Source organism: Ovis aries, chromosome 11 (assembly GCF_016772045.2).
Source record: "Ovis aries strain OAR_USU_Benz2616 breed Rambouillet chromosome 11, ARS-UI_Ramb_v3.0, whole genome shotgun sequence".
Taxonomy (NCBI): domain Eukaryota; kingdom Metazoa; phylum Chordata; class Mammalia; order Artiodactyla; family Bovidae; genus Ovis; species Ovis aries.
In genome coordinates this window covers 9,017,842-9,033,488 of record NC_056064.1, presented here as the reverse complement: position 1 = coordinate 9,033,488, position 15,647 = coordinate 9,017,842, and the positions used below count along the sequence as shown (strand labels likewise).

General features: G+C 55.4%; 1 protein-coding gene across 8 annotated transcripts in view; it reads left to right on the top strand.

Moving 5' to 3' along the window:
- RNF43 (ring finger protein 43) overlaps positions 1 to 15,647 on the top strand; it is a 76,305-nt gene that overhangs the window by 51,060 nt on the left and 9,598 nt on the right. For 7 of the 8 annotated variants that reach the window (XM_042255290.2, XM_042255287.2, XM_060395116.1 and 4 more), the window contains 7 exons: positions 860 to 982; positions 7,451 to 7,525; positions 7,637 to 7,768; positions 8,359 to 8,463; positions 10,957 to 11,118; positions 11,874 to 11,976; positions 12,800 to 14,155. In XM_042255290.2, coding sequence (XP_042111224.1) covers positions 7,457 to 7,525; positions 7,637 to 7,768; positions 8,359 to 8,463; positions 10,957 to 11,118; positions 11,874 to 11,976; positions 12,800 to 14,155 — 1,927 coding nt within the window. In that variant the 5' untranslated portion in view covers positions 860 to 982; positions 7,451 to 7,456. Of the gene's footprint in view, positions 1 to 859; positions 983 to 6,401; positions 7,271 to 7,450; positions 7,526 to 7,636; positions 7,769 to 8,358; positions 8,464 to 10,956; positions 11,119 to 11,873; positions 11,977 to 12,799; positions 14,156 to 15,647 lie in introns of those variants that run through there. The other variant, XM_042255292.2, reaches the window with a different exon arrangement.

Below are 15,647 nucleotides of genomic sequence, written 5' to 3'. Positions count from 1 at the left end.
GAAGAAGAAGAGAGTGTGCAGAAGGGCAGTCTCATCCCTTTGGCGCGGGGACCTGCAGTCTCTGTTCGGCCTGTTGGCCTGTTTCCCCTGAGTCACTGCTCCGCACCAGCCAGGCCGGAGGCCCCAGGTCTTGGCTGGACCTGCCATACCCTCAGAACAGGTGGGCAGATCAGGCTGCATCCTCCTACCCACCCTTCCAGGGCACAGGATGAGCTCCTAGGAATTGTGCTACTAGGAATTTGGCTAAGAGACTTAACTCTTAGCCAAACCTTATCCCCAAACAGTTCTCCTCCCTATCAGTAACCTGCTTACTCCCAGGACAGGCGAAGGGGGATGTTGAAGGGAATAAGACAGCATCCAGTGAGAAAACCCAAGCCGCAGGAATGATGGGCATCTCCATGGCAACAGCTGCTGTGGGGACAGGAGGCACCAGCAGTGCTCAGCACTGCCCTTGGAGAGCAAGGGAGGAAGGCAAGATTCTGAGTGCACTGAGAGAGGCTCTGCACCTGGGGTCTTGGAGCAGAATTAGGAGGTGGGAGAGGCTGGGCCAGGAGAGCCCTTTGCAGCTGACCAGTTTGGAAAAGCAAGACTTGAGGGTTGCTGGAGTGGCTTTGCAACAGGCTCTTCACTTAGGTGCCCGTTTTGGACAGCCCTCACTCCTGTGTGCCCCCACCTCCGTGCATCCTTGGTCCGGGGGCTCCTAGCTTGCTATGAGACCATCTGATGGGAAGCCTCTTCTATTGTGGCACCAGGAGGCCTGCCAGGCCCCTGTGAGAACAGTGAGGAAGTGCCCGGCTCTCCCAGCTGTGCCTCCTGCTCCCTAGAGCCTCCTAACCCGTCTCTCGCCTTCTCTCTGCAGTCTCACCCCCTATACCTGTGCAACGCCAGCGATGATGACAATCTGGAGCCTGGGTTCATCAGCATCGTCAAGCTGGAGAGTCCCCAGCGGGCCCCCCGGCCCTGCCTGTCACTGGCCAGCAAGGTAGAGTCACCCTTGACTCCAGCACGCTCTCCACCCAGCTCTGGGCTGTGAGAGGCCCTGTGCTCATTGTCTGCTCGTTTCTCGAGAGTGATGTGCTCGGCTGGGGTTTTATAGCCCATGACGGTCTGAGAGACATGGAAATGCAGGTCCCCATCCTTTTCCCACCAACCATGTAGCAGCAGAACCTCCTGATGTCACCTAGGGTTTGGACCCCATCCTGCCTCCTCCCTGGCACGTGGACATTCCAACACCCCGCCCCCTGCCCCGCATCAGCGCAAAGAAGGGGTCAGCCAGAGGGCTTTTCCATCTTTCAGATATACTCACTGAGCACCACGCAAAGAGAGCAGAAACAGAAGCCAGTGCCCCTTAAAATAGAATACTGTTCCTCTGAGACTGCAGAGTGGCGGGCTGCACTTCCACGGGGCGCCCCTGGCTGGAGCTGGCAGCCACTGCCACCTGTCCACTGTCATGGGCTCTCTGGCTGGCACGCTGCCCACCGGCCTGCCACCTCACGGACCCGCACACATCTGCAGTCACGACCCCTGCTTTCACATCAGTTACTGTTTCCTTTGTGCTGATATGAGGGTGGAACCCAGCGTAGATACTTCTTGCATATTAATTCTCATTTATGTTCCACAATGATCAGGAAAACTAGACATTGTTATCCTCTATTTGACGTAGAAGACAAGTGAGGGTCAGAAAACTTGAGTAACTTGCCAGAGGAGCAAGGGGCGGAGCGGAGATTTGAACCGAGCCTTGTCCAGTTCTCAGCCCCGAGCTTTTAATCCCTGTGCCCTGTTGCCTCCTGTTCTGGATGGGAAAACGGAACCTCTGTGGTGTGATCCTCATGCTGACACAAGTCAGAGTGTAGCTAGGTTGTGGGGGGCTCGGTCAGGCAGACTTCGGGGGGGGGGTCCTGCTCCCGAGGAGGGCTGAGAGAGGCGGGTGACAGCCCCACCCTGTGGGCCTGCTCCTTGTGCTCAGGCCCAAGCCCTCCCGGGGGTTTCGTGGTCCTCCTGAGGGCTGTTTCCTGGGCCAGGAGTCTCAAGGGAAGAGCCTGGGTTCTTCGCTGATTCCCCAGGGGAATCAGTGGGCAGAGTGTGGTGCCCACGGATGGGTGAGGATATCCTCTGGTTATGCTGATGCCGAAGGGGCTCCCAGGGAGGGGGAGATGGGGGCCAGGGCCCACCGGCGGCGCTGGAGAGTGTGGTGTGTCTGCAGGATGGTGTGGGGCCTTGCTCGCAGCAGCGTTTTGTTAGGCTGAAGCCGCCCTGCTCCTGGCTAGTTCATTTCCATTGCTTGACAAAGTATGGCAAATGTCACGCATTGTTCATTTGGTAAATGACTGCCTGCTGTCAGGCAGGGGAGTGTGAGCGGGTTGTTGGGGAGAGGGATGGATGGATGGGGAGGACGGGTTCTGAGAAGCCCTGCTGTCCCTCTGAAGCAGAGAGTGACTTCACATGCACGTGGACGCTCAGCAACCCGTCAGGATGCACCCACGTAAGACAGGAGACTTCTTGTCGCCCCTAGAGGAATAGGTTTCTGTAGGAGACGTGAGCCACGTGCAGAGACGCTGGGTCACGAGGGACATCGGTTAGTGCTCTCTGAGGTACTTAAGTGACCGGGTTGGGCCTTTGTTTCCACTCCCATAAAATGGGACTTTGATTTCCTACCCCGGTGACCAAGGTGAGGTTGAAAATAATGTCTGCCAAGTGCCAAGTAGCGCCTACACTAAATCAAACGCAAAACCAACAGGAGAAGCACCTTGACCTCCCAATATTTTAGACATCCCACAGGCTTCACTAAACTCTTCAGTGTGGGTTGTTGTTTGTTGTTTTTTTTTTTGCTTTTGGTTGGAATTCTATCAGTTCCATGTGTTAATACAAGTTTTCTCATAGGAAAATGAATTGTGCTTAAGAAATGCAGTGTGCGACCCCATAGACGGCCGCCCACCAGGCTCCCCTGTCCCTGGGATTCTCCAGGCAAGAACACTGGAGTGGGTTGCCATTTTCTTCTCCAGGGCATGAAAATGAAAAGTGAAAGTGAAGTCTCTCAGTCATGTCTGACTCTTAGCGACCCCATGGACTGCAGCCCACCAGGCTCCCCCATCCACAGAATTTTCCAGGCAAGAGTACTGGAGAGGGTTGCCATTGCCTTCTTCGTATCTTGGGTAAACATATTTAAAAATAGGGTCATGGGAGAAATAGAGGAAAGGTGGCTCTTTGGTGAGGAAATTTGAAAACCACTGACCTCCATCCGCTCTGCACTGGCGTATCAGTTAGTGTCAGAGGTGCCGTCACGATCCCCAGAACTGGGGCTCGGGAGCCAGGCAGCCCCGTGCCCAGAGCCCAGCATCTCCACTGCCCTCAGTGTGACTTGAACATTTCAGCTCTTGGAGCCTCCGTTTCCCCGTCTGTAAAAGGGGAATAATGATGGGGCTGCCATCATGTAGTAGTTAGGAGGGGTGGAAGAGACAGTGCAGATGGAAGCTCTTGCCCTGTGCCTAGCACACAGCGATCAGCCAACAAATGATAGCAGCGGTCACCATGGCCCTGGTCAGCGGTACCTTTATCCTGTGCTTCCATAGTTAACAAGGGTGCTCTTTCTCTCTCACTGTCCTTTCCCCATCTCTGAAACCCTCACTAGTTCTTCTGGACTCTTTCATTCTTGTCAGCACCACCACCTTCCTCCTCCCGCCCAGTCACCCAGATTGGTTTCTTTTTTATTATTATTTGATATTTTTTTGGCCGTGACTCACAGCATGTGTGATCTTAGTTCCCCAGCCAGGGATCAGTTCGGAGCCCCCTGCACTGGAAGTGTGGGGTCTTAACTACCTGACCACGAGGGACGTCCCCGTCTCTGTTTCTCTGTTAGCACCCTTGTGATTCCTCAGGCCCTTACCACCCTGTGCCTGGACTGGAACAGTGGCCTTTTGCCTGGTGGAAGGAGCTGGCTCTGGAGGCAAAAAGATGGATATAAGCCCTGCTTCTATTACCATAGAGACCACCCCCTGGTAACCAGGTACTCAGAAGGCTGAAATCCTGGGTGGGAATTCTGCTTCCACTGCTTATCAGCTGTGTGACCCTGGACAAGTTGTTCTGTCTCTCCGCACCTCAGTTTCCTCAATTCAGAAGTGGGGCTGATGACTGTCTTATAGAGTTGTTGTGAGGAGCAAATGAAATCACTCACGCAAAGCACATGATAATAGCTAATATGATAATAACTAACACTTACGGAACACTTACTCTGTGCCAGGCACTTATTATAAGGCTTTACATGGATTAAATTATATAGCCCTCAAAACAACCCTATGAAGTAGGTTCAATTATTACCCCTAGTTTATAGAAAGGAAAACTGTGGCACAGAGCAGTTAAATGACTTGCCCAAAGTTTCACAGCTAATAACCGATAGCAGATTCAGTCTGGGCAGAGTGGGTCTCAATAAAGGTGTTATCCCTTCTACCTCCTCCTACCCTCACTTTCAAGCCGAGATGAAGCCCACCTCTTCTGCTGAATCTGTCCTGGCTGACCCAGCCCAGCTGGGCCACTGAGGGCAGAAGCCCTTACCTCCAGGCGTGCTGCAGGGTCTCTGGGCATGCTTTACACAACCAGGCTTCATGAAGGGCCTTGTCAGGGGCTGGGGTGGGAGCAGGGAAGCCAAGCGTCCTTCTTACCCCCAGTCCCACCCTCAACCTCAACTCACTTCTCTTTTGTGTTGAAGATTTGTCAGTGTGTGCGTGTGTGTGCGTGTGTGTGTGCATGTGTGTGTGCGTGCGTGCTTGCGTATGTGTGTGTGTGAGATGAGGGGGAAGATGGAGGAAAGGGTTTTCTGCAGTGAAAAAAGGTTTGGAAATGACTGGTCTGTTTCATTTATTTGTACTCTAGAGTGTTGCTATCAGCATTATAATTTTACACATATGCCTTGTCTCCGCAGCTAGATTATGAGTTGTTCTGGAGGGCTTGGCCTTCCCCGGCTTGGTGTCCTGGACACAGTGGGTGCTCAGTTAGCCAGCGATGAGGGGGAGATCCACAGTGACGTGTCTGAAGAGGAAGATTTAAGGCGTGGGGCAGTGCGGAGCGTAGAGGTGCCCGAGTCCTGGGACACACTGGCCTCCCTGCTCTAGGCAGTGGGCAGCCTGCTTGCCGCTCATAGAAGGCCGGCTGCCTCTGCAGCTCCAGAGAGGCCTCTGGGATGTCTTTCTAAAGTTTATCTTTCTATCTTGAGGGCCTGCCCATCCTCTCTCTTCCAGGTTCTCGTCTCTGAAGAAATGCTTCTCTTCCTCCCTCCCTCTTGCTCGGGTGCAGGAGGGCAGCATGGGTAGTCCCCCGAGGGGGCAGCCATCTGGCCCTAAATCTTGCTTTTTGATTCCTAGAACTCTGGACATGGACACCGACTGCCTGAAAGTCCTGTTTGTTTTCCCTGTTGGCCAACCCTCTCTCTTTGATCACTTTTACAACTTTGTAATTATGGGCTGTATTCGGCTAGGGTGTTTGAACGTCAGGGTAATTACTTTCCACTGTTCCTACCCCAACCCTTCAAAGAGAGAGGGGTGGAGAAGTCAGAACATCTCCAGAGGAGGAAGTCTGTGCCCTTCCCTCCTGCTCTTCCTGGCGGGGCTGGGTTCAAGGCCTCACCCTGGGGATGAGAAGCAGAAGGCCTTGGTGGCACTGAGGATCCAGGAGTCTCAGTTCTGTGACTACTAAGGTGCCCCCAGCCCCACCTCTTGGCCAGTTTATGGACTAGGAGATTGGGGGTAGCTCCCATGCTCTGGTTTGGAGGCCTCTGAAGATTGGACAACAATTTTTTTTTTTCAATTTGGTTGGCCACCTTCACAGCATGTGGGATCTTAGTCCCTTGACCAGGGATGGAATCCACGCCCCTTGCACTAAAAGAGCAGAGTCTTAACCACTGGACCACAAGGGAAGTCCCTGGACCACTTTTTTTTCTTTTTCCTGGGGTCACTTAGATGGCCTAGGGGGTCTCCTAGGGGACACTTGCAGCGCAGAAGCAGGCTAGAGAAGGATGAAAGCTGTGAGCTCTCCGCCTCTTCGGCAGTCGCACAGGGACAGCTGGCGAGCCTGGGCCTGGGCGCTGGTGGAGGGCCCGGCTCAGCTCCACAGGGCCGGAGGAAGGGAAGGGGAAGCTGCCCTCCTGACCAAAAAGCCCCGCTTGAGTGTCTCCACCAGCCTCCCGGGGCGCCCCTGCCTGTTCGGAGGGGCCCCTGCGGCTGCCCGGGGAGTGGGGAGCAGGGAGGCGGGAGCAGCAGCCGCGCCCCGCGGCCGGCCCGGCGGGAGAGCTGCTCGGAGACCTGCCCCGACAGGCTCTCCCGGGAAGGGAAGCCGAGATCAAAGCGCTGGGGGTGTGAGCGAGTGAGTAAGCCCGGCGCGGGCTCCGCTTCCTGCCTCACCGCGTGCGGAGCGGTTAACTCCTTCAGCGCCTGCAGGAGGGCCCCAGGCCCCAGGCAGGCCCCCAGCAGGCCCCGGGCCCCCGAGGCCCCAGGCCGGCGGCCTGGAGGGCGTGTGCACCCGAGGGAGGCCGCGGAGCGCTCCGTCTGCCCGTCCCCTGCCCGCGCGCCCCCACCGCACCCTCAGCGCTCGGCTCCCGCGTCTTCCCGCTCCCCAGAGCCCTTCGACTCCCGCTTCTGGTTCTCTCTCTGGCTCTGCCGTCTGCTCGCCCGCTTGGCTCGACGCTGGGAGCTTGGCGAGCGCGTGCGGCGTCCTTGTGGGAACAGCCCCTTGGGTGCCTCCCCAGCCCAGGCTCTGTCGCCCCCCTCAGGGAGGCGTGAAGGGCAGAAAGCACCGGCCGGGGGCCCCCAGTAAGGCCCTGAACTGGAGCCGAGGAGGAGCTGGCCAACTGGACAGCGGCGGGGAGGGGACAGAGATGGGCTGAGCCCGGGGCTGCCCTTGACGCCGGGGGAGAGCAGCGTCCCGGGCTCCAGGATCGGCCTGCGGAGGAGGCGGAGGCGAGGGGATGCCCTGCACCCTCCTCTTCTCGGGCAAGGCTGGACCCTGGAAAGCCCAGTTCTGTTCTGAAGGAGCTCTCCGCCTTTCTGAACAGGGGACAGTCCACTCTCCAACGCCCCAGGCTGGGGGACTGTGGTCACTCCCTGCTCTCGGTTCTCACCCTTCCTAGTGAAGGTGGACTAGAGGTACCTCCATGGCAGGGCCATCTTGCTTGTCCCCAGGCCTGGAGCCTAGTCCGCCCGCTGGCACCTACTGATCCCTGTTAAGGGTTTGCTCCGTTACAAAAGGGAGGACTGAATGTGGTCCTTGAAGGCAGTGGCCCTGGGTGAGCTCACGGCGGGGCAGGGTGACCCTAATCCCACTGACCCCTTGCATGTGTTAGAGGTGTGAGCATGCAGAGGTGTGGGGTGCGCCTTAGGCAGGGGTGGATGTGTGAGGGGGTGAGGCTGGGGTGTGGATGGGCTGTGTCTGACCCCCGCCGGACCTCTGCTTTTGGTCTCTGCAGGCCCGGATGGCGGGGGAGCGGGGCGCCAGCGCCGTCCTCTTTGACATCACGGAGGACCGCGCTGCTGCTGAGCAGGTACCCTGGATGAGGGGTGCTTGAGGAGGGGGCTGGAGGGAGGAAGAGAGAGGTGCTGCGGGAGCAGAAGCCAGGACACAGCCACTCTCATGGGCACTTCCTCTCCTGCAGCTGCAGCAGCCCTTGGGGCTGACGTGGCCCGTGGTGTTGATCTGGGGTCACGATGCCGAGAAGCTGATGGAGTTTGTGTACAAGAACCGAAAGGCCCATGTGAGGATTGAGCTGAAGGAGCCCCCGACGTGGGTAAGCGGGCCAAGTCTCCAGCCTCGGCCCCAGCACCTGCAGTCACCCCCACCTTTCCCTGTGCGACTGTCACCGAAAGCCCTCAGACTCCTGGAGTGCAAGAGACCTTAGAAGCCCCCAGGCCAACTCTGTCCCCCAGCTGCGCTCCTCTGGGCAAGTTTCTTCCCCACTCTGGGCCGCATCTGCAGGATGAACAGATTGGGCCAGCTCAGTTCTGAAGTGGTTTTTCAGCATCTTGGTTTCATGGAACACAGTAGCAGAGCCAGAATGAACCCCTGGGCCCTGGGCCCCGTGACACCTGGCAGGTATTTCTCCACCCACTGGGAAGCTCCTACCTTGCAGAGGGGTCACTGTCCCCTTTTCCCCAAGCACACAGACCTTGAGATTGTACCTCTCAAAACTGGCGTCTGGAGGAGCCTCCCCAGTGAGTGTCTGTGGGCAGAAAGGGACCACCTAAGCCCACCTGCAACCTCACTCCCTCTTGGAGACTCAAGGGCCCCCCTGTTCTCCGTGTGTCTCCTGTGTTTCTCCCGAGTTGGCCTCGCTCCTTCCACAGGTGTGACCCTTTCTCTCTCTGCTCACTCCCCCAGCCAGATTACGATGTATGGATCCTCCTGACGGTGGTGGGCATCATCTTTGTGGTCATCCTGGCCTTGGTGCTGCGTATCCGGTGCCGCCCCCGCCACAGCAGGCCGGTGAGCAGGGTGGGCTTCCTGGTGGAAGTGGGCGAGCGCATGTGTTGGGGAGGGTGGGGAGCAGGAAGGGAAAAGTAAGGAAAGAAGGTGCCCTTTTGCCCATGAAAGAGTTTACACCAACCCCACTTCTGTCCCCTCCCCTGCTCCCCGTTTGCAAATGACTTCGTTAATTTCCTGGGTTATTCATTCATTCAACAAAACATTCAACAAATAGCTTCTGTTATGTGTCAGGCTTGTTCCAGGTGGTGGAGCTCTTGCAGTGAGCAAAAGACAAAAGCTCTCTCCATTCGGGGAACTTTCATTCTAGTGGAAATAGACAACAAAATAAGTAAAATATAGAATACTTCAGATGGTGGTAAGTCCAGGGAGAAAAATAAAAAAGGGGAAGGAATGCAAAGGGAGCAGGGTTAATTTTTAAAAGCAAGGCTAAGGAAAGCTTCATTGAGAGGATGACATTATAGGAAAGACCCTCAGTGGGTGAGGGGGTGATGCGTGCAGATGCCTGGAGAGAAAGTGATTGAGGTGAGGAATCAGGACACTGCAAGCCCTTGAGGCAGAAGTGTGCCTGGTGTGTCTGAGGATCAGCAAGAAGGCAGGTGGTGGAATCCAGTGGGTTAGAGGGCAGAGCAGGAGGAGAGTTCATGGGGGCCCAGTGGTGTTGGACTGTCTAGGCTGTTGTCAGGAGGTTTTCTTTTTTCTCACTCTGGATGAAATGGGAACCATGGGATGGTTTTGAGCAGAACTAGAGCCATGATCTGACTTAACTTTTAACACGATCACTGATGCCACTGAGGTGAGACCAGATTACAGGGCAGCAAGGCTGGAGACAGAGCGACCAGCACAGAGGCTGTTACCGGATTCCAGGAGGCAGTAGCCATAGCTTGGCTCAGGAGGAGTCAAAGCGGTGAGAATTAGATTTTCCCTATACTTCAAAGGCAAAGCCAACAGGTTTTCTTTTTCTTTCTTTCTTTGAAATAAGAGAATTAGTAGTACTACTTTAGTAAACTAAAAGGGAAAATGCAAAACCTATAACCTTGGAAGGAAAGTTATGACCAACCTAGATAGCATATTAAAAAGCAGAGGCATTACTTTGCCAACAAAGGTCCGTCTAGTCAAGGCTATGGTTTTTCCAGTGGGCATGTATAGATGTGAGAGTTGGACTGTGAAGAAAGCTGAGCGCCAAAGAATTGATGCTTTTGAACTGTGGTGTTGGAGAAGACTTTTGAGAGTCCCTTGGACTGCAAGGAGATCCAACCAGTCCATTCTGAAGGAGATCAGTCCTGGGTGTTCACTAGAAGGACTGGTACTGAAGCTGAAACAGCAATACTTTGGCCACCTCATGCAAAGAGTTGACTCATTGGAAAAGACCCTGATGCTGGGAGGGGTTGGGGGCAGGAGCAGAAGGGGACGACAGAGGATGAGATGGCTGGATGGCATCACCGACTCAATGGACATGAATTTGGGTAAACTCTGGGAGTTGGTGATGGACAGGGAGGCCTAGTGTGCTGCTATTCATGGGGCTGCAAAGAGTCGGACACGACTGAGCAACTGAACTGAACTGATAACCCATTCAAGAATTGGAGACTCTTACTGTAGTTAATGAATCTATTTGAGTTAATCTTTTTAGATTAACTCAGTGTATTTGGTGCCAGTATTAGGAAGAGACTCCACCCACCCTAATGGATCATAACATTGTACAACATAGGCTTCCCTTCTATAGATTTCCATAAAACGGGTCCACCACACCCACAGTCACTCTCTTCAAAAACACAAGATCCCAAGTGCCCATCAGATGGCAGCATTCCAATTAATCCAGATCCCCGTTAGGATTCCTTAACAAGTGATCAAAACCATCACAGTCTTACCACCAGCTATTACCCATGCCCAAAGCATCCTTACTCCACGGTATGAATGGATCTTCCTCCATAGGGATTTTCTTCCACTCTACCAGTAAAGTTCTAAATGGGCAAAATATTATTAGGAGAAAAGGTTAACTGCTGGAACCATCACTTCTATAGAACCTCAGGGCCAACAGGTCTTCTAATGGATTGATCATGGAGGGATCAGTTAAGAATAGTTAAGAATGACACTGATAGTTTTGGCCTGAGCGGTTAAAAGAACAGAATTGCCATTTACTGAGGGGAGGAGGACTGGGGAAGGACAAGTGTGTGGCTGAGGTGATTCATGGGATTAGGGGTGTGGGGTTTGTGAAGTTGGATATGCCTATTAGATATTCAAGATGCCATGTCAAGGCGGGGCAGTTGGGAGAAAAGCTCCTCTCCTGGGTCATCAAGGGAAGGAGAGGTAATAGTATGCATGGGGGAACGGGATGAAATGCTGGCAGGGCCATGGAAGGACTCCAAGGGTACAGACTCCCCGGGTGGTCTGATGGTCATGTGATCTAACTGCGTGACGGGGACCTGAGCACAGGCCAGGGTCCAGGGATGTTGGGGGAGGAGCCTTAGCCCCATCCTGGCCCACCGTTCTCCCCAGGACCCCCTTCAGCAGCGAACAGCCTGGGCCATCAGCCAGCTGGCCACCAGGAGTTACCGGGCCGGCTGCCGGGGCGCCCGGAATGAGTGGCCAGACTCCGGGAGCAGCTGCAGCTCCGCCCCGGTGTGCGCCATCTGCCTGGAAGAGTTCTCCGAGGGCCAGGTGAGGCCAGGCTGGAGAGGGAGGTGGGTGAAGTTGGTGTGGGCGTCCGGTCTGCATCTGGGTCCTTTGTATCCTGCATGGACAACCCTGGTCATTTTCCTGGTTTTCCAGGGAAAGAGAACTTCTGTTTGTTGAGTGTGTACCACATGCCAAGCTCTGCAGTGGGTGCTCTAGAGGCATCTGTCACCCTCTTGACAGTGAGGGGTGGGGGTGGATTAGTTTTTTAGCCTCATTTTACAGCAGAAAACTGTTCAGAAACTTGCCCAAGGTCATATGCAGTGGCAAACGTCTAGATTCTCTTGATACCAAAGCCCATACTTTTTCTGTTGTGCTAGGAGGTCTTTGAAAGCAGGTGTTGGCAATAAAGGAGAGGCCAAGAACTTTTCTGGTGGTCCAGTGGCTAAGAAACCTCCTGCCAATGCAGGGGACATGGGTTCAGTCCCTAGTCTGGGAAGATTCCACATGCCACGGGTTCAACGAAGCCCACTCCACAGCTTCTAAAGCTCGTGTGCCCTAAGGGCCCGTGCTCTGCAACAAGAGAAGCCACTGCAAGAAGCCTGTGCACCGCAACGGGAGTAGCCCCTGCTCACCACGACTAGAGAAAGCCCGAAAGCAGCAGCGAAGACCCAGTGCAGCCCAAAATAAACAAATGAATTTTAAAAAGGGGAGGGCCGAGGGAGTCAGGGATGCCCTGTACTTCCTAGCCACTGCTGTAGCTGCCGTCCACTTTGGCTCTGACCCTTTGTTTTCTCCAGGAGCTCCGGGTCATTTCCTGCCTCCATGAGTTCCATCGTACCTGTGTGGACCCCTGGCTGCATCAGCATCGCACTTGCCCCCTCTGCATGTTCAACATCGTAGGTAGGAGGTGGGCCAAGGCCTTCCCTGTGTGCAGGCAGATGGGTAGAGAAGGGGCTTCCCTCTGGACAAATGTCTTGCCTTGAAGTGGAGCAGAAGGCAGGACTGCCTCAGTCGTTCTCTAAGCTGTGCCCCTGGGACTTCCATCGTGGTCCAGTAGTTAAAAATCTGCCTTGTAATGCAGGGGATGTGGGTTTGATCCGTGGTCAGGGAACTAAGATCCTACACACTTCAGGGCAACTAAGAAACATAAACCCAAGCACTGCAATGAAGATCCAGTGCAGCCAAAAGAACAACAGCAGTTAATAAAATTTAAAAAAAAAAAAAGAAGTTGTGCACCAGTTCAGGGTACCTCCCCTGAGCCGGGCTTTTCTGTGTGTTTTCATGATAGCTTTGTTGATTCTAAATCAGGCCAGTGGGTATATTTACTACTCCACTTCTCGGGCAATAAAGTATCCTATTCTAACAAAACCAGGATATTATGACCATATTCTAAAAGATGAAAGGGAAGTATCTGGAGGAAAGAGAGCCTTTTTCTAATTCACCCAAAAGTGCAATGTGGGCTCGCAGTAGCCCTGGGTGAAAGTCCCGAAAGGACCATTGATGGGAGGAGCCATGCTCAGCAGAATCCCCCAGGGCACAGCTGATGGGAAGGGGCAAGGGCGTCCAGGGGCGCAGGCAGGTTAGGAGCATCCTGGGTGCTGCAGACTCTGATGGAGCTTGTGGGCGACTGCAGCCCAAAGGTATGCAATAGCCCCACTTTCCTGAATGCACCCTCCTTCAGCCGGTGGAGTCAAACACCTATGCTCTTGGTTCTTTCTTCCAGAGGGAGATTCGCTTTCGCAGTCCCTGGGACCCTCTCGAGCCTACCAGGAACCGGGCCGGAGGCTCCACCTCATTCGCCAGCACCCCGGCCACGCGCACTACCACTTGCCCGCCGCCTACCTGTTGGGCCCTTCCCGGAGCGCGGTGGCTCGGCCCAGCCGGCCCGGCCCCTTCCTCCCCTCCCAGGAGCCAGTCGTGGGCGCGCGGTACCACCGCCAACCCAGAACCGCACATCCCCGGGCTCCGGGCGAGCCCCAGCGCTTGGCAGCGGCCCCGCGCCCCTACGCGCCGGGCTGGGGGCTGAGCCACCTCCGCTGCACCTCCCAGCACCCTGCCACCTGCCCCGCGCCCCCGCGCCGGGCCAGGCCCCACGACAGCAGCGGATCTGGAGAGAGCTACCGCACAGAACGCAGCGGCTACCTGGCGGATGGGCCAGCCAGCGACTCCAGTTCGGGGCCCTGTCACGGCTCTTCGAGCGACTCGGTGGTCAACTGCACGGACGTCAGCCTGCAGGGCGTCCACGGCAGCAGCTCCACCTTTCGCAGCTCCCTGAGCAGTGACTTCGACCCCCTGGTCTACTGCAGCCCCGAAGGGGAGCCCGCGGGGAAGGCGGCTCAGCCTGGCATGGCCTCCCGGCCGCGGTCTCTGGACTCAGTGGTGCCCGCGGGGGAAACGCAGGTTTCCAGCCACGTCCACTACCACCGCCACCGGCACCACCACTACAGAAGACGCTTCCAGTGGCACGGCAGGAAGGCTGACCCCAAAACTGGAGTCCCCCCATCCAGGCCTGCCGCTCCTCGGACACAGCTCCAGTCAGAGCTGCCTTCGGCCGATCTGCAGGCGACCAGGTGCAGCCCAGCAGCCCTCTCAGGGCAGCCCCCCGCCCCACAGCGGCCCCGGGCCCTCACGGAGCCAGCCCCCGGGCCACCCGATGCCTCCAGCCCCAGCCCGGCAGCCAGCAGCCTCTTCCACTTGCAGAAATCCAGCCTCTCTGTCCGACACCCACAGAGGAGACGGCGAGGGGGACCCCTGGAGCCCACCCCAGCCCCTCGATCCCAGGACTTGACTGCCCACCCAGCTTGCCAGGTTTTCCCCCATTATGGCCCAAGCCTGGCACACCCTTGGTCCCCAGAGGCCCACCCACTGATCTTCGGACATCCAGGCCTGGAGAGGAGGCTGCTACCAGAAGCCCCAGGCCTTACATACCCGAGTTCCCAGCCAGTGTGGTTGTGTCTGACTCCACGCCAGCCCCTTGGACCGCACCCATCTGGGGAGGGGCCTTCCGCATGGAGTTCTGGCACCCTGGAGGGCAGGCCATGCCCTTATCCACACTGCCAGGTGCTACCAGCCCAGCCTGGTGAGTTCTCAGGGGAAGTGGGTCTGGTGGGGAGAGGAGACTAGAGTTGGATATGGAGTTATCCAAGGGGCTGATGGAAGCTGAGGAGGGCCCCACGGGGTGACATTTCAAATACTGGACAAATACTGGCATAGGGTGGGATGCTGGCTTGAACGGTCTAGCTCTGCCAGGTGTTAATCCTTCAGTTGCCAGATTGTAGGGAGGTCTAAGTGAGGTCCGAGTGTGGCTGAGACACCGGAAAGCTCTTGGGGTGGTTTGTGGCAGCAACTCAAACACAAGTGTTTCTTTTTGCTCGTTTGTTTTAATAATTTATCTGTTTTGGCTGCCCTGGGACTCCGTTGCTGCATGTGGGCTCTCTCAACTTGCTGCAAGCAGGGGCTGCTCTTCATTGCCGTGCAGGCTGCTCTCATTGTGGAGCACCGGTTTAGCTGCCCCGTGGCATGTGGGATATTCCCAGACCAGGGACTGAACCCATGTTCTAAACCGCTAGTCCACGAGGGAAATCCAACACAAGTGTTTCAATATTTTAAAAATTGGTACAGCTATACCAATGCATACAGCTCAATATTAGTTGTAAATACCAAGGAAGCCAAGAAGAGTCTGGACAAATAGTTACTGAAAAACATAATTCCAGGCCATATGAGATCTTATAGGAGACATAACTAGAGATAACCATATTTCTGGGCTTCCCTGGTGGCTCAGATGGTAAAGAATCTGCCTGCATTATGGGAGGCCTGGATACGATTCCTGGGTTGGGAAGATCCCCCGGAGAAGGGAAGGACAACCCACTCTAGTACCCTTGCCTGGAGAATTCCATAGACAGAGGAGGCTGTTGGGCTAGTCAGACACGACTGAGTGACTAACACACACCCACCCCCGCCATATCTCTGGGCTATATGAGAAGAGTTATGTGAATGATGGGGGGAGGGGAAAGTGGAGAGAGATCACAGGTGGTTCCCAGCAGTCCTGTGATTTTTTCCTTTCTCCTGGGTTAAAGGAACTAAAGGCACTAGGGCTTCCCTTCTGTGTACCTTTGTTGATAAGACCAACATTATTCTCTCGGGGACTCCATGCATCCCTGTTACTGTATTGTAGCCAAAGGTGAGAATGTAGATCCTCAACTTTAACTTGGTGTCTATTTGCTCAAGTCCTCCCCTCCCTCTTCCTGGTCCCCGACTCCAGTTCTTCTCCATCGTTTCCTGTTGTGTGGGTGACAGTATTCTTTGCCATCGCTAGGAGGAGGCCTCCGCCCCTAAAGGGGCCCCGAAAGTCCTGAACTGTAAGACCTCAGGGTCTGGGAATCCCACAGGCAGGACCTGGGAGCTGCCGTCGTCCATTCTTTCATTTCTCCCCCCATTTTCCTTTCTGCATTATACGCATGCTGTGTGCTAGGTCCCAGACTCTCAGGACATGGAGCTTGTCAACCAGGAGACCCAGGAGACTGTGGAGAGATGGGCGTGCAAACTGTTATCATGTAGAAAAGAATTGTTCG